The sequence below is a fragment of the Metopolophium dirhodum genome, chromosome 1, assembly GCF_019925205.1.
Source record: "Metopolophium dirhodum isolate CAU chromosome 1, ASM1992520v1, whole genome shotgun sequence".
Classification (NCBI taxonomy): domain Eukaryota; kingdom Metazoa; phylum Arthropoda; class Insecta; order Hemiptera; family Aphididae; genus Metopolophium; species Metopolophium dirhodum.
Window position 1 is genome coordinate 144,842,294 of NC_083560.1, and position 22,881 is coordinate 144,865,174.

Genomic DNA, 22,881 nt, shown 5'->3' on the forward strand with positions numbered 1-22,881 from the left:
CTTCGTGCACTTCATCATTAATATTGACATGTTCATTACCAATCGGGCATACGACAGCTAAAAATATATATTTTTTAATTGGTAATACCTACATATTATATTTATCGAAATATTATTTATACGTAGGACAGCCAAAATTCCTTTAAATTTAATACATCCATTTAATAGTAAAATTTATTATAATATTATAAGTATACGTACTTTTTTTTAAAGCTTCTTCTAAGTCTTCTTCTGTCTTCAATATAGATGAAATATTTTTTGGAAGTGATGAAGTGGCTAGTCCAACTTTAGCTTTTGTACCAAACATAGCCTCGTATGGTGAACATTTAATCCCATGATGTAAACATCGGTTTTTCATGAATTGAATAAATTTCAGCCCCTCACTCCATCTTCTCGTATTATTGTCCTGGAGCCAAGTAGCTATCATATTTTCAATGTCTTGATTTGCTCTTTTGACGGACCCTTGGCTTTGGGAATGTCGTAGTTTTCCGTGAACTATTTTAAGTTCAGGCCACATATTACATAAGTCGCTAATAATCGTACTAACAAATTCTCGACCGTTGTCGCTATGGAGTATTGAAGGTGCACCAAATGTAGTAAAAATGTCCAATAGAACGCAAGCAACATTTTCCGCGCGTTTATGGGTTAATGTACGCAGTAAAACAAATTTAGTTAAGTGATCTTGATAGACCAAAATAAATTTAAAGTTTTTATCGGGCTGAGCTTGCATGTCGATCAAGTCGACCTGGCAACGCGAATTCATTTCTGAGGAGAGGATTGGTCGTACAACTAAACCTTTTTTTATAGTACTTCCTTTTTTTTGACATGTTATACACAAATTTAGATATAACATTATAATTTCCCTAGTAATATTTTTATATTTCAAATTTATTTCATATATCATTCTATTACGCCCTCCGTGTCCAATATTTAAATGAATTTCGTTAATAATTTCAAATATTTCTTCATTATAAACATAATATTTAATTGAATTAGAAGTAGGCAATAATGGCACCACCAATTTTTCAACTTCACCTACCATCATAACATCATATTTTTTTAAAGCTTTATATTCTGTACCTGTTTTAGCCGTGGTTTTTGTTTTTATTTCTTTAATTTTAGTTATTAGTTCCATATATTTTATTTTACTTAAAAAATGTACAATTGGCATTTTTTTCACTGTATAATAACTTTAAACGTCTATTAAATTCGGATTTCATGGTAAAAGTTGCGGAAAAAAAATTAATACAATATTACAAACGTCACTGAACAACACTGAACACTGAACACACTACACAGTATATCTGCAGTACTGGAGTATTGCTCAAATAATTTTAGACAAATACCATATAATACCACATCATACCAAAACTTTCCAAATTATAACAGAGTAATAATAAAGATAGGTGGTCGATAAGATAGCTAAAGGAGTGTTTGCACCCAGAGTCTGATCGATCATCAGTGATATGAGACGTGCACCTATCACACACCTGCCACACATACACTCATATGCGTCGTCTGTTATTTTTCTATCATATTTATATTTTATCTTTGTATTGTTAATAATCGTTATATTTTGTCATTGTGAGTTAGGTATATAATATCTTAATTACGAGACGACGCGGTATCGTCCTTAGGTCGTCTCCGCGGTACCGACATATATTATACGGTAAATTTTTACATTGACCAAAAGTATGTCGGACAATCCAAATTGCCCAGACATTGTTATAGAATGACCGGTCATAGTAAACAATTATTACTAACTGAATACTTTACCCGAAACTGATGGGCACTGTGCACAATGCCCGACTACCCCACTTTGTCCGTAACATAATATACAATGTATACATGTGTGTGAGTTCGTGCGTTACTTACTTACAATATAGATACAATTTATCTATGATAGGTACTTTATGATAGTATATTACATTAATAACTTATGTGGGTATTATTTTATGTGAAGAAGGTATGGGAACATGTATACATAATACATCTTGTTGGTTGTTAGATTCGATAAGATATAACAATTACGTCGATAATCTTTTGTATTTTACTCGCATTATATTTTCACATTTTACTTTTATTCAGTATGATTCGGTCGATTCGTGTTATTAGACCAATAGTTGTGCAATTACCACTCATCAAATTAAAAAAAAAAATAAGTTAATTTAATAAAATACGAATTTTTAAGCTATGGAAGAAATGTGTAGTTCTAAATTGGTCACGAATAATGGTTTTAAAATAATTGATGGTTACAAGTTCAGGTATCATAAAATGTTAAGCAATAACAATTTTCGATGGAAGTGTACGAATAAAAAATGCAAAAGCTATATGAAAGTAGACGTTCATCAAAATGTAATAAGTAATCCAACCTCATATACGCCTTATCATGCTCCAGACGACATCACTCACCTCAATCGACAAAAATTAAGTAATTCTGCAAAACGAAAAAGCCTATCGGATCTTAGCACAAGACCATCGAAAATTATTTGTGCAGAACTTAGTGCTGGTGATGCTATTCAATGTACAATTAATGATATAAATTTAGTTCGGAAAAACATTTATAACGCTCGTAGATCGATCCTACAAAAAATTCCAATGAATATAGAAGATGTACACAACGTATTACAAGAGCACCCTGTACTTACAGCTGAAAATGAAAATTTTCTCCTAGTCAATGACCGGGAAAATAATATCATATTATTTTCTTGTGATAAAAATATTAGTGTGTTGATAATATTGAAAACAATTTACGTCGATAGCACGTTTCAATACTGTGCAAAACATTTTTACAAATGTTCACAATTCATGGACTCATTAATGATCATTATATACCATTAGTATTTTTTTTACTTCCCGATAAAGAAACTCAAACATATATTGAAGCATTTACGCACCTAAGGGAAGAGCGTGCAAAGCAAGGGTTTATATTTTCACCAGACACTGTATTTGCTGACTCAGAAATTTCAATACATACTACAATTCAAAAAATTTGGACAGAATCTAAAGTTAAAGGATGTCGCTTTCACTTGGCCCAATCCTGGTAAGACTTAATACTATAAATTAGTATCACATGAAATTAGTAATAATAAATAAAATTCTACTTTAATAATTAATTAATACGTAATTTCTATAGGTGGCGAAAAATTCAAGCTATTGGTTTAACTAATGATTTCAGAACTTCTACAGAAATCGGTAAATTTTTAAAGAGCTTTTTTGGACTACCTTTTTTACCTCCTGAAATGGTGAGTGATGTGTTTGTGTTTGAGCTCATGGCTATTGTTCCGACTGGTTGTGAAGAATTTACAGACTATATATTAGATAACTATATTTCTGAAAATTCTAAATTCCCTCCTCATGTTTGGTCTGAATGTTCAAATAGTATAAAAAGAACAACAAATGCATGTGAAGTTTTTCACTCGAAATTTAATTCATATTTTTACTCTAGTCATCCACATATTTTTCAATTCATTGAAGTCTTAAAATCATTCCAGATTAATACATATGTCTTAATTAATAGCGTTAATACTAACAAGAAAGATTATAGAAAAAAAAAACATTTAAAATTAGATAACTTAAATAAACAAATTGAAAGTTTAAAAAAAAATGATATTTAACCATTAAATTTTGTAATTAACGTTTCATTTAAATTTCAACCAATATAATAATTCATAACATATGATTTTTTTATTATTTTTTATTGTATTATACTATATTTATTATGACAAAATGTATAACATGAATTTTTGTATTATTATTATTGCAATTGAATTGAACTGATAATTTATTATAACCATTTTTATTTGTATTAAATTTGTATCATAAATGTACATTTTTATATCGATTATATTATATCGGTCATAGAAAAAGGTAAGGTATACCGGGACGCAAATACGCTATGACCTTTTTGAATCTTTTTTTTTGCGGGACGCAACTCACCCACTGATAATAATTTCGGACGCAAGTAGTATGCTCCCGAATCTATGACTTTTAGGGCCAGTTGTACCAGTCTAGTTTAAACTAGAGATTATCTAAACTTGGTTTAAAAAATAAACTGAGTTTAAAATTTGCTATGTTGTTCAATGGTAGTTTAAACTACGGATAGTTAAACTAGGTTTATCAGAGCGGTCGGTGGATTCTATGAACGTTGGGACAACTACACTAGATCAATATTATTATTATCAGTGCATTATCACTCTTGTTTAAAAATGATAGCATAATAACATTAATGCAGAATTTCAGATTCAGAATAATATTATTAATCTTTTATGGTTTGAAATAAAGTTTTATTCATTTATTTAATCTTTTTTATTTCATACTAATAGCATATTATTTTGTAATACATTAGATTCATTTAAAAATGACTCCAACTAAAAAAAGAGCCACTAACTTCTCATATAAAGAAGAGAAAACATTGCTCGCTCTGGTTAAGAAATATGCTTCAACTATTGAGTGCAAAAAAACTGATGTGAATTCAAATAAACTGAAATCAGCCTCCTACGAAAAATTAGCGATTGAATTTAACAGTGTTTGTGGTGAATGGTATCGTCCACCCAAAACTCTTCGTAGTAAGTATGAAAACATAAAAAAATCTGGCAAAAAAGCGTTTTCTGATGAAAGAGCATACGACGGGGGACCTGCCAAAACTACCTCTTCATCAGAAATACAGTCAGATCTTCAAGAAATTCTTGGGAATCAGTTGACTGGTTTCAATTCAGAGTTTGATGGTGACAGGAATCTCACCATACCAGGAACAGGAAGTGTTGTAAACCCGAGTAGTAATAGTGGTATGATGTTGGCATCAAATACTGGATTGAAACCAATTGATGTAGTTTTGGATTGGTCTGAATATAGTCCAGACATGTTAAGAACTCGTCCCTCTACTGTACTTCAACCATCCTCTCAACAAAATATGTTTGATAATATATCTTTTAACGAAGAAATCGAAAATATAAATAGTGAAGGTAAATAAAAACCATGTTAAAAAGTAGTTTTTCTGATTATGTTGATTTAATTGAACTATTATATATAATAACAGTATATTGTATATATAGTAATTATATATTATACATAACTATATATACTTTTTATTTCATTACATACTTATTAGTTGACTGTAGAACTGAAATATTGAAAGATAAAGACATTATGGAGACAGTAGTAGATGGTAACAATTCTGGTAATCTCTCTATTAAAAATGATGTTAAAGGTAAAAAAATAATGTTTGGTATGTAGGTAGGTCTATGTAGGTACCTACTATGTATATATCTAATTAACTAACTTAATATATTTTTTCCGTTGAATAAAAGTAATGCATATTGTATACATAAATAAAATAGTATCTTTTAATTTTGTAAAATTAAAAAACTAAAAAAATAATAAATAACTGTATTATATTATATTATGTTAAAAGTAAAATATTAATATATTTATGCCTCAGCATGAATAATGTAAATGTTCGAACGTAAATGTTTTAAAATGTAACAAACAGTTTAGAAAAATTAGTACAATAGATGTAGCCATGTAGGTATTGATTTGATATTGATCTTTGTAAAAAATTAAATATTAATTTAAACAAATTTAAAAATAAGAAAATATTGTTAGATTGTATTAAACTTTGATAATATTCAGTATAGTATAATGTATTAACTTATAATCAAATATCAATTTGTATTAAGTACCTAACTTTCATTTCATAAAACGTTATTGAACATAATATTACCTATATCAGTGCTCCAAACACATATTTTAATTTCACATTTTGTATCTTATTGACAAGCTCTTTCTAATGAGCTATCAACTAATTACTATATCTTTCCTATTTAGTAAAAATTCTCAAAATTTGAAAAATGGAGCTTATTTTCATTTCAATGACCAAAAAAGTAATAAGTTTTAATAAATTTGTCAATATAAGTTACATTGGACTATTTTAAATTTTCAACAAGTTTCTGAGCAATACAATTATAATGAAAATGAATGTTTATGTTATTATTGTAGAGTTGGTTCCTCTATCATATACATTCATTTCCATTATAATATGATTTAAAAACTTGATGAAAGTTTAAAATTGGCCAAGGTCACTTACTTTGTCAAAATTATTAAAACTTATTACTTTCTTGATTTTCAATGATGTTTATATGTTTCCAAAATATAATTATAAATGTATATAAAATAATTAAAATATCACATTATAGGTCGCGCTCGAAACCGTCCATTACAAGATAAGCTTTCTAAATGGGCCATTTTCAAAACAAACTTAGTAGGGCTTCAGGAAGAACTAATGAGAAAGGAACATAACCTTAAGATTGAGTTAATGAATGCCAGACATAAGAACTCTTATGAAATTGAAAAAAGAGAATCAGATCACAGAATAGAGCTTATGAATCAAAAGCATGCCAAAGAAATGGAACTTTTAGATTTGAAATTAAAGGCTTTTTCAAAATCAATTTAAATAAATTTAAAAATTAAATTAAGGGTTAAATAATAAATAAAAATTATAATAATTAGTAAAAATTAAATACAGTTATTAGTTAGGTATAATCTTTCAATATCAATATAAATAAAAAAATAAAAAAAAATATTTACAATATACCATAGTATTACAATTTATTATGTTAAATTTGTATTGAACATATTCTATATTATGTTATTGTTTGTTTAATATTGTTAATCTATATTAAATTAAATCATTAGATCATGTTTGTCCAGATGAAGACAAATTAAATTTTACATTGCTTCAAAGTATCTTATTAAAGTGTTTCTTGTAATTTCATTTGCCCCATTAGGTCGACGGTTTTGTGCCTCTGTCCCTTGTTCAAAAAATGATAGGTTGATTAGGTTTTCCATTTCTGTACTTATATTGGGTACTATTTCATTTAAGTCCATAGCCATGTTGTGCAATACTGCAGTTGCCACAACGACTGATTCAACTTTTGACACATTGATATTTATTCCAACTGATAAAATTGGGAATCTGCGCTTATACACTCCAAAACTTCTTTCAATACAATTTCTCGTTCTTATTATTGATTCATTATATAATAGGCACAAATAGTAGTGACGTCACGTCAATGATTGATAAGAACGACGGTTCAAAACAAACCGCTATCACGGTTCACCCCGTTTAAAACACCTGAACGTACAATAACAATTCTTCTTAATTAGTGTCTTTTGTATTCAGGTCAATTTTTTAGCATTCTTACTATCTAAAACGTATTTACTACAAGTTTTTACTTTTTTTTAAGCAAATTCTGCGTTAAACGGACTATCATTTTGTTAGTTATTGAAGAATACAAATTGTGCTATATTTGCCATATTACTGCCATCAATATGACATCAACGTCGGGTTCTATCACTGGATGAAAAAAAAAAAAATTGTATGTATGTGTTCAAATTTGCTTATTATGCCTATTGTAGCATAGATTGTAAATTTTCTATTAAAATAAATACAAAAAAAAAAAAAAAAATATGACATCAAATAGCATAATTAAAATATCTTCAATCATTAGTTTTATTAATGACACTAAAATATTTTCTAAGGGAGAAAACTCATTTGAATGTGGTTATGTGGTAAACTTTCATTATTTACATGATGTAGGCATATTGAGTGGTCAAGTACATGCCAGTATGATAAATAGATTGTATGATGTTAAGGTAAATTAATTTTTCTTTTGATATCATGAAGTACTTACTTACTTTCTTATTTATTTTATGTTTTGATATAGTAAATACTCAAATACCTTTTTTTTTCAACTATTTAAAATACTGCTTAAATACTTTTACTGTTAAGTATTTGGAATACTTATCAAATACTTTTGGTTTTATTTTATAGGCTTGTAATTAACATTATATAGTATCCTTATAATATTTGTATTTAGTAGCTTATTTTTTTAAAAAAATTGCACCTTGTACTTTAGAAACATGAACTATTCAAGGTTCTTGTTTGACATGTTAGTTTTAGTTTTTTGTCATACTCCCTCTACTCACACTAAATACTCACTTAATAATATTCGAATAAAAATAAAATATTTGTAATAAACCCAAAAGTGTTCAATACAAAAATAAAATATTTAAAATCTCATAGTAAATACTTTGGAACTTTTCTACATTTTTTGTGGGACGCCAGTGATGCCCGCATTGCCACTCGCTCGTTGTACTGACTTCATCACCGTTTTCAGTATAAATAACCACATAAGTTTCAAAAATAAAATTGCAAAAAAAAAGGTATCCCGTAAAGTAGAAATTTACTAATACTACTTCATACTTACTGAAAATATTTAAAAATTATTGAATACATGAAAAAGTATTTTTCAAATTCTTCACAAAACCGATTACTTATTATAGATATACTTCAAGAATAAAATAATAGAGCAAGCAAGCTGTACATGTCCAACTGGCCAAACTAAATGCCATCATATGATTTCCTTGCTACTACATGGACATAAAAATATATCTGTCACAGATATATCATGCACCTGGTCAAAAAAGTCTGTTCAAGCCAATGAAGAAGTTTGTACTATTGATGAGTTGTATACCGATAATTTAAAAGCAGTCACGGATACACAAAATATAGATTTGAAAACCTTATGCTTAAGTAAACTATTAGCTGTACAGCAAACTGTAGGATTTACATGGTTACTAAGTTCCAGAACCTCCTGTTGAAGATCATAGCGATATTTTGATTTTAGAACATGCTATTCATTCTGAAGAGTTTAGTACTTCTCAAAATCGCAGACTTATGTTGTCAGAGGTATGCAAGTTATCTGCTGAAAATATTAAAGACGTATCATCAAAAACTATTGGACAAGCTGAAAATATTAAGTGGTGTGTGTATCGTAACTTTAGGTTAACTTCTAGTAACTTCCATAAAATAATTCACGCAACAAAAATAAATCGTTATCCTAACTCATTATTTAAAACGTTGTTAGGGAAGTATGTGGTAGAAGGTGTTAAAAGTATTGAATGGGGGAGAACACATGAGGTTATTGCAATACAGGAATTTGAAAATGTATACAAATGTAATGTAATAAAAACAGGGATTTGGTTACACGAATCTGGATTTTTAGGTGCAAGTCCAGATGGGTTGTTACTTAAGAATGATATTATGTTTTGTATCGAAGTTTAGTGTCCCTACAAATTTAGAAATGAAAATTTAAACACTGCTCTTTCTAACACTAAAGATTATATAGTTACATTTGATACAACTAAAAATGATTTTGTTCTGAATTCTGATCATCAGTATTACCATCAAATACAAGGTCAAATGTATATGACAAAAGTATCATCTGCAATGCTTATTATATGGACATTAAAATCACTAGTGGTTTTTAAAATTGATAGAGATCCTAATTGGTTTGTAAATATAGAAATACTTTTAAATTTTTATCATGATAAATATATTCCTTATATATTGACAAACAATTAGTTTTTATTCCAATTTTGTTTAATTGTACAAGATATAATAATATAAATAAAAAAAAAAAAACAAAAAATAAAAGCTTATGTTTATTTATATAGTATCTTCTACCTACTAATTATATATGTATTAAAACTAAGCTTCTAATTGATGTTCATTTGGGTATAAATGCTGTACTTCTTTTATGACTGGATTCTGAAAATTTACCAATGTAGCGCATAGTTGAAATACTAGTGATGATTTAGTGTATAGTGCCTTTGGAATATGTGATAAAATTTTAAACTTCTTAAGTCTAACCATAACTCTTTCTACATGAATCCTAGCTCCTGAATCCTGGCTATACTTTTAGTTTTCATAACTTCACTTGGAGTGAATGGCGATGTCATTAAAAAAGGAGGAATATTTAAAGAAGTTCCTGGTGGCATTAAGTCTGCTATTAAAAAACCTTTATCTGCTAAAACAAGGTCTCCTGCTTGCAATATTGTTAACACACCACAATGATCAACAATTTTTTTGTCTGATGTAGACCCAGGATATAATTTACTTGCATATGTTATACAACCATTGGGAGCCACCCCAATTAATCCTTTTAAAGTATTTTTGTGTTTATAGGAACTATATGTTAATTTTTGAACCAAAAGTGATTTAGGAATATCACATGAAATTTCAGTGCAATCTAATGTAATTCTGCAGTTTTGAAAATTATTAAAACAAACAGGCAAGCAATTTCGATTTTTATTTTGTGAAGGCACTGAATTCATTAAATTGACATATAATATTTCATGAAGAACACTTACAAATGTTAAAATAATATTTCCAACTGTCGACTCACTGGTATTAAATCTAAATGCCAAATCTGGATAAGCTAAATTTAATCTTAATTTTATAAATGACATTAGAATTTGATCATTTAAACAAAACTTTTCAACTGTCCAGCCATAATAATAATTAATAGAAACTTTGGAACATAAATCTACAATAATATCAAACATAGCTTTACTTATACCACAGTAAAATTCAAACATTTTGCAATCAGATTCTAGCGAATGGTAACCAAAAGGGTGACTTTTAAGAAAGGATGTTTGTTTTTTTAAATCTTAATTTTCTTTTTGAAGAAAATACATCTCAACTTTATCAGATATACTATTCTTGGATGGTTCAACAGTGGCATCTGTTTCCAATGTATTAACATGTTCAACTATAGGAGATGTATCTGTTTCCAATGTATTAACATTTTGAACTATAGGTGATGAACACTCAACTTCTCGTTCAATTACTTTTTTACGTCTTAAAGATAATATAAACAAATAATTAATTCTCCATAATATGATTTAAGTCAAGTACCTAATCAGGTAGATACAAAACAAAATCTCTAAATTAACTATTAAAAATGTAATGGTGAAAATATTGTTAAGTCCCATGATTGTATTTTGATATTTTCATTTTATAACAAGTGATAAGTATTTTAAAATGTTCAATAAAGTTCATAACTTGCTATAAAAATATCACAAAATACAATCATTGGGCTCTTAATTATATTTTAACTGGTATGTTAGATAATAGATCAAATTACTTTAGTATAAAAATTAATACAGTGAAATCATTGGTCAACTATATTTAATGGATCATTCTAAATGTACAATTTTGCTATGCTATTTATATTACACTTGCAATACTATGTTATTTAATAATTTAATTACATAATAATAATACAAAACAAATAATAAAATTATACTTCAAAAAGATAATTAGATTTGTCTGGAAAAGTTCACAAAACATTTTTTTTAAAAAGTCTATAAATATAAAACAGTATAAAGATATTATAATAAATCAAATACTTACAGATAATTACCACAATTAATTTGGAATACTATGTTATTTAATAATTTAATCACATATTAAAAATGCAAAACAAATAATAAAATTATACTTCAAAAAGATAATTAGATTTGTCTGGAAAAATTCACAAAACATATAAAACAAGTCTATACATATTAAACATATAAAGATATAATAAATAAAGTACCTACAGATAATTACCACAATTAATTTGGAGTAGACACAATGTGAACACACAAATATATTAAAACATACAGTTAGTGTCGGCGTGGCACACCAAAGGCCCATGGATCAGTTTTTTAAGGGCCCCCACCCCATAAATCATAATAAAATACAAAGGCCCCAAAAAACTTTATTTAATATTTTCACTACCATTTTTCCTTTAAAAAAACATCATTCAAATTCTAATTTTTAGAATTTTTAAGTATACTTAAAGACCATATTTTCAAATTTCTGATATTTTTCTTACTACTTATGTAGTGTTCTGTGGCTATAAAACTTCTATTTTTCAAATGATAACTTTTTTTTCTACGAATTATTTAACGGGTGATTTTCTTAATTGCTTTAATTGATAACCCAAAGCTTGTAAAATTTTTTTATTCTTCACCGTCAATTTTTTATTTGATTTGATGTTGCTGGTAGCACTTTAGTCTTATGACTAGTTGTACTGATCCGAAGTAGTGGGTTTATATTGAATTTTAAACCCATCTCAAGATCCGTAACGTTTAATATGCAACACAATTGTCAATGCCTCACCAAAATTATCAATCGGATTATGATCTTGATCAACTAACTGAACGGTTATCGAATCAATATTTGTTTTATTCAATTTGTAATATATTAAATTTGGTGGTGACTGAATTACTTTCAACCCTGTCCTTTCACTTGGGAAAAACTCATAAATCGAATGACTCTGAAGATGGTTGTTGAATGATCCTTGAGCTATATTACACATTACTTTTATAGAATTAATTGTGTTTAAATTTACAGCTTTTTCCGATCGAAGAATTTCATTGTGTGGCTTATATACTCGTTTTTCAAAACCGAATACAGGTGCTATACTATACGGATGCTCAAAGTGTAGTATCCCATTACATTTTATATACGATCTGAAATCGTTAGGATCAACTGTAATGTCGAATGTTAAATTGGTTAAGTTTTTACTATTATAGTCATCTATTTGCTTCTTAACTCGTTGCTTAATATCTTCAATTTCATAACAACCCTCTTCCAATGTAATAAAACATATCATAGGATCATTATTGTTTTCATTCTCAGCTACTTGTATAGAAAATTTATTATTATTATCATTAATATTTGGAAACGAATTAAATGACTGTAAACATAACAAAGCTATTTCTGAGTCCTCGTAAAGGTTTATAGGTGGAAAATAATTTACAGATAATATGGTAGCATTCCCAGTTAAACTTAAAGTAACTGACTCATACATTACAAAATCTAAGATATAAATTTAATGATGAGATCCGTGACGTTTAATATGCAGAACAACTGTTAACGTTTCGTTAAAATTGTCAATTGGATTATTGTTTTGGTCAACTAACTGAACAGTAATTGAATTAATATCTGTTTTGTTTAATCTGTAATATATAAGGTTTACCGGAGATTGAACAACCTTTGTTCCTCTTCACCCACTTGGGAAAAACTCATATATCGAATGGTTTTGAAGTTGGTTGTTGAATGACCCATGTGCTATATTACACATTACTTTTATAGAATTAATTGTGTTTAAATTTGCAGCTTTATCCGATCGATGTTCTTCATGAAACGGTCCACAAACTTTCTTTCTATACCCAAAAACAGGTGCTATACTATACGGATGCTCAAAGTTTAGTATTCCATTACATTTTATATACGTTCTAAAATCGACAGGATCAATACGTACACTGAATGTCAGCTTTGTTCCGTAGACTTTATTAACTTGAGATAACTCTTCTACCATATATTTGTTAATATCTTCTATGTCACGGCATTCGGCTGGTACAAAAAATTGAATTTTTGCTATTCTATCTGGAGGAATTGATTTTATTCTCAGCCGGTTATTAGTTGGATTTATAATATTTGGAAATGAATTGCACGTTTGCAAAGATAACAAAGCTATTTCTGAATCCTCGTAAACGTTTAGAGATGGAAAATAATTTACCGACAATACAGTTGAATTTCCAGTTAGATTTAATGTAATAGATTCATGCATTGCAAGAATTCAAGACATAAATGACCACAGTTAAATGTATTGAAGTCTTAATAGTTGGAATAGTTGTATACTATTTTGAACTGTCTGAAATAATGTTGTAATTCAATTGGTGGTGGTAAATCACCAAAGCTATCAAAATATACAACTTTGTCCTTATTTTTATAAAACGCTACCCAATGGCTTCCGTCGCCTGAAGATGTATCCAAGTTTAATATACCACATTCAATCGTATGTGGTTTTTTAGGTAAGTTATCACGTGAAAAGACACCACGGAAATGATTGATTTTCAACTTTCCGATATATTTTATAATATCTTGAGACGAAAGCGGTCTATCAGGTAGCGTGATCATCAGTTTTTTTTCCTTAACCTATTCTTGTTTGATTTCAAACCACTGCCTTTTTTTCTTTTTGAATTTTGAACCGCATTATACACACTAGCACCTCCAGACATCAAACTACCAAGTGCTGACAATCCTGCAAATATAGGTATTAAGGGAATTGCACCTCCTGATTGTCTCGGTACTAAAATCAACCTTTTACCACCATTCTTTTTTTTTGAGATTCTTTTTTTTTTCGCTGCTAGTATACAATTTGTTTTTATAGCACGTTTCCGTTTGCAACCCATACCTATTTTTCTTTTAGCTTTCATTGCGTTTGTTACTGCGTACGCAACTAATTTCTCTTTTCTAGGTGTATCTTTTGCTTTAAATCTTTCCCAAGCTCGATTTTCTAACACTTTATCAGCTTTATGTCTATCGTCTAAATTTTTACTTGTTGCATACACAATATCGTGGTCACGACAAGCAGCATCCAATGGGTTTATTCCTTTATCACCACGATCTAGTCTCTTTTTTAATTTCGTACCAGGACCACAATACTGATATCCTGAAATATGAGCTTCGAACGGGAGACTATTTATAAGGGAGTTTACAAATCCTTTACCAGTCTTGTTTGAATTGTACTTACGAGTTGAACACGCCATCTATAACTGGTTATAAATTTAAAAAATCTAGAGTATTTATACGAAAATAATATGAATTTGATTGAACAGAAAGATAAATTAGATGTAATAAATGTAGATGTTCAGGGAGTAAAAAAACCATCAAGACATGGTTCGTTATTACCTGATACTATACGTGCTATACTAGTTGGTCCCAGTGGCTCAGGAAAAACAAATATAATGTATAATCTGATCACACATGCAAACGGGTTAAGATTTGAAAATATTTATTTATACTCGAAAACCTCTAATCAGGAAAAATATGTCTTACTGAAAAAAATAATAGATGATATAAAAGGTGCTAATTTTTTCATATTTACAAGCGCTGATAAGGTTATAAAACCAAACTTAACCAAAAAAAATTCAATTATCATTTTTGATGATGTGATATGTGGTCCACAATCCGTAATCAGAGAATACTTTAGCATGGGCAGACATTCAGGTGCTAGCTCTGTATTTTATTTAGCACAGACATATTCTAAAATATCAAAACAGCTAGTAAGAGATAACGCAAACTTCTTAATGATACTTAAACAAGATGATACAAATTTACGACATATATTCAACGATCATTCGTCTACAGATATGGATTTCTCAGAATTTCGTAAAATTTCTCATTTATGTTGGAATCATAGTGATTATGGGTTTTTGGTCATCGATAAAACTCGGGAAATGAATGAAGGAAGGTATAGATGTGGGTTTCATACGTTCATTAAAATAAAATAATTTTATATATTTATACCTATATAAATATACCGTCACACAGTTATTATCTGCATAGTGTTATCGACAGTCATACGATACAGGTATAGTACTTTTATTATTTACAATGAACAAACAAAAAGTTTTATTGGAAAATTTAATAACATCAAAAAAAAATATTAAACGAAAAATAATGGAAATGAAACGTGGTGTTATAGATTCTGAAAACTATTTCCGTGAGGCATTTAAACCAATAATTGAACCATTGAGTACACATGCAAAACAAAATGAAATATGTAACACACAGTCAACTGTACTAGAAAATAAATCAGAAACCTCATGCACTAGTGAAGATGATGATGATAACGAAATAAATTCACCATTTGAAAATTTTTTAAATAACCGTCCTAAATCAATACGTTATGATAAATCCTATGGTATGCATTATGATAAAAATAGTGATTCATATAAAATAGGAAAACATTCTGTAACTTTTAGTCACGGTAAATTACTGCTGCTTAATAAATATTATAAATTCACACCAGGTTTATGGTCTTTATTATGTGAGAAGGAACCAAAAAAAACAACTATAGAAGATATAGAATCTTATTACAATATTTTGAAAACTTCTGGAGTCCATTTAAAAGCAGATGGAAAACCTAGAACCTCAAGGTATCATAAATGGGTGACTGTTGTAAAACCGTTGTATGATCGAATGAAAATGGAGGAAAAACAGTTTAATGAAGAAATAGATAAAATTAATGAGAATACAACTCCACGAATTAACTTAAAATCATTTAACAATACTTTACCTTCTAGTCCTTTTGGCTTATTAAACGCTAAACGTAGAAAAATAACACAAGAAAATGATCCATTTGATTTTAATCAATCAGCAAGCAGTTTTTCACCTTCAGATCGTATGTCTACAGATATGATTAATTTTACTTCATCACCTGATCCTAAGACAGGTAGTGGTTTATATAAAGATGTCTTACCTCAAACCCAATTAGTTTATTATGACGATCCGAATGAGCTAGTAACTAGATTAAATCTTTTGACATCATCGCAAAGTGTTGGTAATACTGGTGTTAATAACGAAATCATATCTATTTTAGAAGAACTGCGTGAGAGAAATATTATAGCATAATGACGACCTTAGAGGGTATAGCTAATGAGCTACATCGACCAGCGAGAAAAATATTTCCTAGACGTAGTGTGGTTACACGGTTTATTGACGACCTATGGCAAGCTGATTTAATGGATATGCAATCTCATTCTAAAAAAAATTACGGTTTTAAATTTATATTAGTTGTTATAGATACATATAGCAAATATGTATTTGTGGAACCGCTGAAAAATAAATCAGCAAAAGAATGTACAAAAGGAATGGTTAATATATTGAAAAAAGCTAATCCGAAATTTTTACAGACAGATAATGGTACAGAATTTTATAATACTCAATTTCAAGATTTAATGAAAAAATATAAAATTAAACATTACAGTTCATACAGTGTTATTAAATGTTCAATCGCAGAACGTGTGATACAAACACTTAAAAATAATATATATAAACATTTCACTGCAACAGGTACATGGAATTGGTATAATACAATATCAAAAATTATAAATAACTATAATAATACAAAACATAGAACAATCAAATGCACACCTAATGAAGCTCGAATGGATACAAACAGAATTAAATTTAGTACATATAAAAATTTACAAACATTGTATAAACCAAAATTTAAAGTTAGCGATAAAGTACGAATATCTAAGTATAAACATATATTTAGTAAAGGATATACCCCGAATTGGACAACGGAAATATTTACAGTTTCAAAAGTTTTACAGACAAATCCAGTAACTTATCAACTAAAGGATGAATCAAACAATATAATCTTAGGTGGTTTTTATGAACAGGAAATTAAATTAACTAATTTTCCAAACACCTTTCTTATTGAACGTATTGTGAAAAAAGTTGGGAATAAAATGTTTGTTAAATGGTTGGGTTTTGATTCAAGTCAAAATTCGTGGATAACATCATCAGATATTTTTAAATAATAATTTTTTATGTATAACATGTAATACTTTTATAATAAATGCCAGAAAAAAGTTGAAATAATTATTTGTTTTCAGTTTGTAATTTTTTTAAAAACAAAAAAAAAAAAAAAATTACTTCACTACCGTTTGATAGCGCTTTCTGTTTATACCGATTGGAGATTTATCAAGTCTTTTTTTTCTTTAATTATATAATTTATCTAGTTTGTAGTGACCATAAGCCAAAGTATTTATCCCGTCGTCATTTATATAACGTTTATCGTCATTAGCGCTTAGAACAAGTTTGTTCATTGTTTTCGATTGAACAACATGTTTGTTTGATTGGATAAAATTCATGACCCTGTGAGTTAATTTATCCTTAACAGATAAATGGTTTATAAAAGCGTGTAGTATATCCTTATAATTTTCGAATTGCATATGTTTTTTAATAATATATTTCTTTACGCCTTTTGCTTTTTTTTCCTCAGTACCGTCTACAGTTTTGTACGCATATAATTTCGGTCTTAATGAAACGAATTCTTTAAGTATAATTCCTTTCAATTCATCCTTGAAAAAGCCTGGCTGACTTTTATGTAATTCGCTAAAACAATAATGGTCTTTGGGATAGTTAGATGTATCAAAATATGGTAATAAATCATTTTTTAAATCATTGAAAAAATTTGTAGTTTGAATAGCGTATATCAAGGAATCAGTATCCGAGTATAAAGAACTAATTTTAGTACCATACCTTTTCTTCATGACATTATAGTGAAAATCGTACATAAATGTTTTCGAAACGTCTAAAATTGCAAATCCTACATAAATTGCCTTATCGAATTTAATAGTTTCCTTATGTTGGTGAATAGCCATGAGATTTTTAGAGTATATAGTTCTGTCTTTAAAACTAGTTTTTGTCATTAGTTTATTCGCTTTTTTTTCTGATGAAACCAGTTTTATAGAAGTTCTTGCTCGGACATTATCCATACATTTACCAAAAACGCTATTAATTAACAACTTCCAGAAATTTTTTTCAAACTCATTTTTTGCTTCTGCTCTCATTTTTGTACAGAACTCAATGTATGATGCCATCCATTTTTTTTGTGAAAAGCGGATAGCTCGATGAATTTTTACTAATTTAAGACCGTGAGAAATCGCTTGTTTTAAATTTTTGTAATGTACAATATAGTTTTTTTTCGGTGATAGAGTAGTTAACAATTTCTCAACTTTCGAATTTGGTGGGCATTCGTTAAACGGTAAAAACGGAAAATCATTATGGGTTTTATGTAAATGTTTAGGGTACTCGATATCAACTTCTAATATATATCCTACTTCAGAATCTTCAGAAATTTTAGTTACATCTATGTCGAGATCATCAACCCATTCAAAATCTTTAAAAGGTAGTTCTGTCAACATAGACTTTCCATATAAATTTACACAGTCGAGATATGTAATCCAAGTAATCGGTTCATTCGAATTATAGTCCAATCCTTCAATATTTGGTATGTTTGCTTTAGCATATCTTTTAGTTGATTGACAAATACCGCCTCGGATTGATTTTTCGAAGTAGAGTAACATATTATAATCCTTTAACCTCTCTAATTTAACCTTTGTATACTTAAGCATACAATCAAAAGCAAATCCAGGGGCAGTCATATAATGAGCAGGATCTATTCTGAGAGTAGATAAACATATGTCTCTAAAATTTTCGAACACGTCAGCTAGTATGGTAACATCAGTTTTTAAATAAAGATCGCTATATTCACCCAAAGTCTTTACGTCAAATGTATTCCATACATTTTTTGCATGTCTATAATCTTCATCACTAATTTGTTCATCTGTTAACGAGTTATAAAATTCAAGCTTTGATGGTAAAAAAGCATTGTCTAATTTACTCCAACTATCGACATATTCGTAAGGGAAGACTCCTTTCCGTGTAACTAAATCTAATGATTTGATTGAAAATATTTTTAGGGTTTCTCTAAACCTCAACTTATCTTCAGATAAATTGGCTGCAAGTTTACTTAGCGACTCACTCATAAAACGGAATGTATCGACAAATTTAATACTAAATCTAGGTGCGATTTCCTTGCTAAAGGATATATATTTTTCCGATGAATTAGGAATAATATGAATATCTTTATCATCGCAACCTAGTTCCCGAATTATGAAGTGACTATCATAAGATAAATTATGAAAGAATATTGGAACGAACGATGGACTAGTTATTTCGAAATTACATTGAAGACAGAGACATTGCCTATATTTGCCAGTAAAATGACAGTGATCTCGAACTTTAACCAAATTATTGTTTTTAAAATGTTTTGAACATTTTTGACAGAACTTGGTTCTTTGAAAACGTTGTTCCTCTTTATCAGTTAATTTGTCCATCGGTGTATTAATTTGATAAATTTTATTAATTTCATTTCCAATATCGATCATATTTTTCATAAATTTTTTTGCAGCTTTCTTACCTCTATAAATAATTACTTTCGTCGGAATTTCAAACTGTTTTACCAGCTCTTTCGATATAATACTATAGTCAACTTTTACATAAAACCCATAGCTCATAATTTCATGTAAATGTGTAACATGAGTTTTCTGATTTTTTTGTTTTTTACGTCTATTAATGAATTTATTAGGTTGTTTAGGAGTTAATATACATTCAAAATCTGCATAAATGACAAATGGAATCCTCTGCGTTTTTTTATAACCTTTGAAATAGATGAAATCATCATCCCCCTCTTCAAACATTATAGGCCTCCCCAACGGATTCTTTCCACAATTGCGTCGATGTTCATTTAATCCTTCTACACCCCAAAGCTTACTTTTGCACGGTTGAGTACCAAAAGTTGTGAAACATCTCTTACAAATAATTAGCTTCGAACAATTTTTCGTTTTCTGACTTCTGATTAATCTTGAAAAATTATGAATATAACAATAATGTGATGTTTCATCATTATTATACAAAAATAGGTCAAAATGATCATTTCTCTCGGTATTACATACATACAAGGGAAAAATAGTTTTTTTGTCATTCAAACTATAAATATTTATTGAAATATTGTTTATACGTTCAAATTTAGGTATCTGACTGATTGGTGTTGGAAAATCAACACATTTAAAATTTAAACTACTTTTTAACTCTAACATCTTAAAATATTTTTCATGAAAATTAGTTTTATTAGAGCGATTATCAAACTTGGATAATAATGCATATTTAAAACATTTATTATCACTATTTTTCACATTAATAATCGCTCTTTTATCTTTAATATGCTTAGGTAAATCAATATATGTTCCTCCTTTAAGAGGATTCACTATATTGATTCTCAACTGTAATGTTTCTATTACCTTAAGCGTCCATCCAGAACCTTTCTGTGTAAAATCTGTCTCTTCCCGCAACAATTTATTGAACATATCGTTTAGTATTTTTTTAAAATTAGATGAATTACATGCAAGAACATTAAAAGTTTTGAATGCAATATCCTGTACTTCTTGTGTAATAATTCTTTCGTAAACACTATCCACGACTAAATTAAATTTTATAGATGTATTTTTACACGATTCTTTTAACTTAAAAATTAATTTCTCTGAAATATAGTTAAAAAAAAGCGTGTAATCTATAAAATCCAATGTATTTTTAATGATAAAAGTTTTCGAGCATTTTTTAAATCGTTCAATTTCGAATAATTCTTTATCAGTAGAAATTGTCCGCTGGCATTTTCTCACCGTTTGTCTTTTCATGATGAAACTGTAATAGAATATATAAAAAAAAAAAAATATAATAATGTAGAAAGATCATTTTATTTAAAATATCATTCAAATAAATTAATACATTTAGAATATATTTACAAAACATAAAAAATAAAAAAAGCTGTTTTGAGGTGAAAAAATAATGAATGAAAACAAGAAAATTATGAATTACTATTAACCATTGTTCATATAATTGTACTGTGCATATAATATAGATAATTCTTTTCGAATATTTTTTTCACGTTTCTTATCTGTATGTAGCAAATGTAAATAATCATTTGCAATCTTTTTTTTTTCATTCATTATTTTTTTTTGTTTTAAACCCGCTTTTTTTATTTTTATATCAATAATTTTAATTTTTTTTTTAAATTCTACTGCTGCCTCATCCATTGCTTGATCAATTTGCTCGGCCTTTCGGATAACATCGTTAATTTCATCCATAATAAATGATTTTGATTCCATTTTTTATTTTTTATTTTTTTTTTTTTTTTTTATTCTGAAAATGTCATAGTTTTTTTTATACACTAACTGATAGTAATAAAAAAAATAAAATAGTGTATATTAATTAGTGAATAATACTTATAATAATAGACTAGCTTATGTATTCACACATATGTATAAATATTATCAACAAATTAAAATAAATTATGGTTATACATCATCTATAAACATTAGTTTGTGATTATTATGTTAAGTTTACTTCAATTAATAAATAAAACATTTTTTTTGTATGGTTGGTATATTTAGCTTATTTACAATTAAATAATTGAACAAAAAACTTTTAATTTAGAATGTTTATTTATTTACATGTGTCTATCATCAAATTATTTTTTAAACATAAACATAATAAATACAATACTTTATATTAAAAAAATATAATCTTATTTTGTTTTTAACAGATTGTACCCAATTCCTGTAACTGATAATTAAGATTTTGTATCTGCATATTAAAATTATTTATACATTGCCAATAGTCGGTACATCTAGAACGATAAAATATAAGGATCTTTTCTTTCTCTTCTTTAAAAAAAAGCAATTTTTCTTTTAATACACATGTATGTATATAATATTCGTTAATATAAGTTACATTGAGAGAAGGAGAAGGACTTATTCTAGTTAAAAACAATTGATATTTTATATTTTTAATATTTTTTTTATTCTGTTTAAGTCTCCATCTTCTCATGAAATGGTCTTTTTCATCCGTTTCTGTATAACTTTCAATCATTTGTTTATAATAGTCTATTTCGTTTAAAATATCATTGTGAGAATTCATTATTTAAAATGGTTAAAAAAATGTTAGAACTAATATATATAAAGAAATATGTTAAAAAAAAAAAAAATCTGATAATTAGAAACTGGTTCCTATATCAACTAGCATTGCGTATAATTTAAAGTTAGCTGATAATCAAGTTTTATATCATGTTATTCAATAAATATAATCATTTACATACTGTATACGGAATACAAACTTGTTTTTAAACGTATCCCTACTTTTTAGCATTTTTTAATCATTAAATATACATTATGGTAGTTAAAATGACTATAATATATCAGTCAGCATAGTGAATAATTTAATGTAAGCTAATATGTCTATATTTTATATATTATAATAATCAAGTTTTTATATTATGTTATTCATATAATTATAATCATATACATACTGTATACACTTGTTTTTTTTCAACTTATTTCAACTTTCTAACATTTTTTTAACCATTTAATATACAACATGATAAACATAGATATTTTAATTAATCAACCTTTTAAATTTAAAAAAAAAAATTAATTATAAAAACCTTGTACATTTAATATTAAAATTACTAATAAAACTATTGAATATCGGTTCATTATAACCACTTATAACCACTTCCCTAAACGCTTATGTTATGTTATGTTTTTTGCTATCGTGTATTATTTTTC

General features: G+C 27.8%; 1 protein-coding gene and 1 pseudogene across 1 annotated transcript; one reads left to right on the forward strand and one right to left on the reverse strand.

Annotated features, from left to right (window-relative positions):
- Positions 1 to 7,467: 7,467 nt before the first annotated feature.
- LOC132933117 (uncharacterized) lies at positions 7,468 to 9,124 on the forward strand (annotated as a pseudogene).
- Positions 9,125 to 17,412: 8,288 nt separating this feature from the next.
- On the reverse strand, positions 17,413 to 19,647 carry LOC132933118 (uncharacterized). Its single transcript, XM_060999444.1, has 2 exons — positions 17,674 to 19,647; positions 17,413 to 17,586 (listed from the first exon to the last, which is right to left on the reverse strand). Exons 1-2 carry the CDS (start codon positions 19,645 to 19,647, stop codon positions 17,413 to 17,415), a joined length of 2,148 nt encoding a protein of 715 aa, XP_060855427.1.
- Positions 19,648 to 22,881: the final 3,234 nt, after the last annotated feature.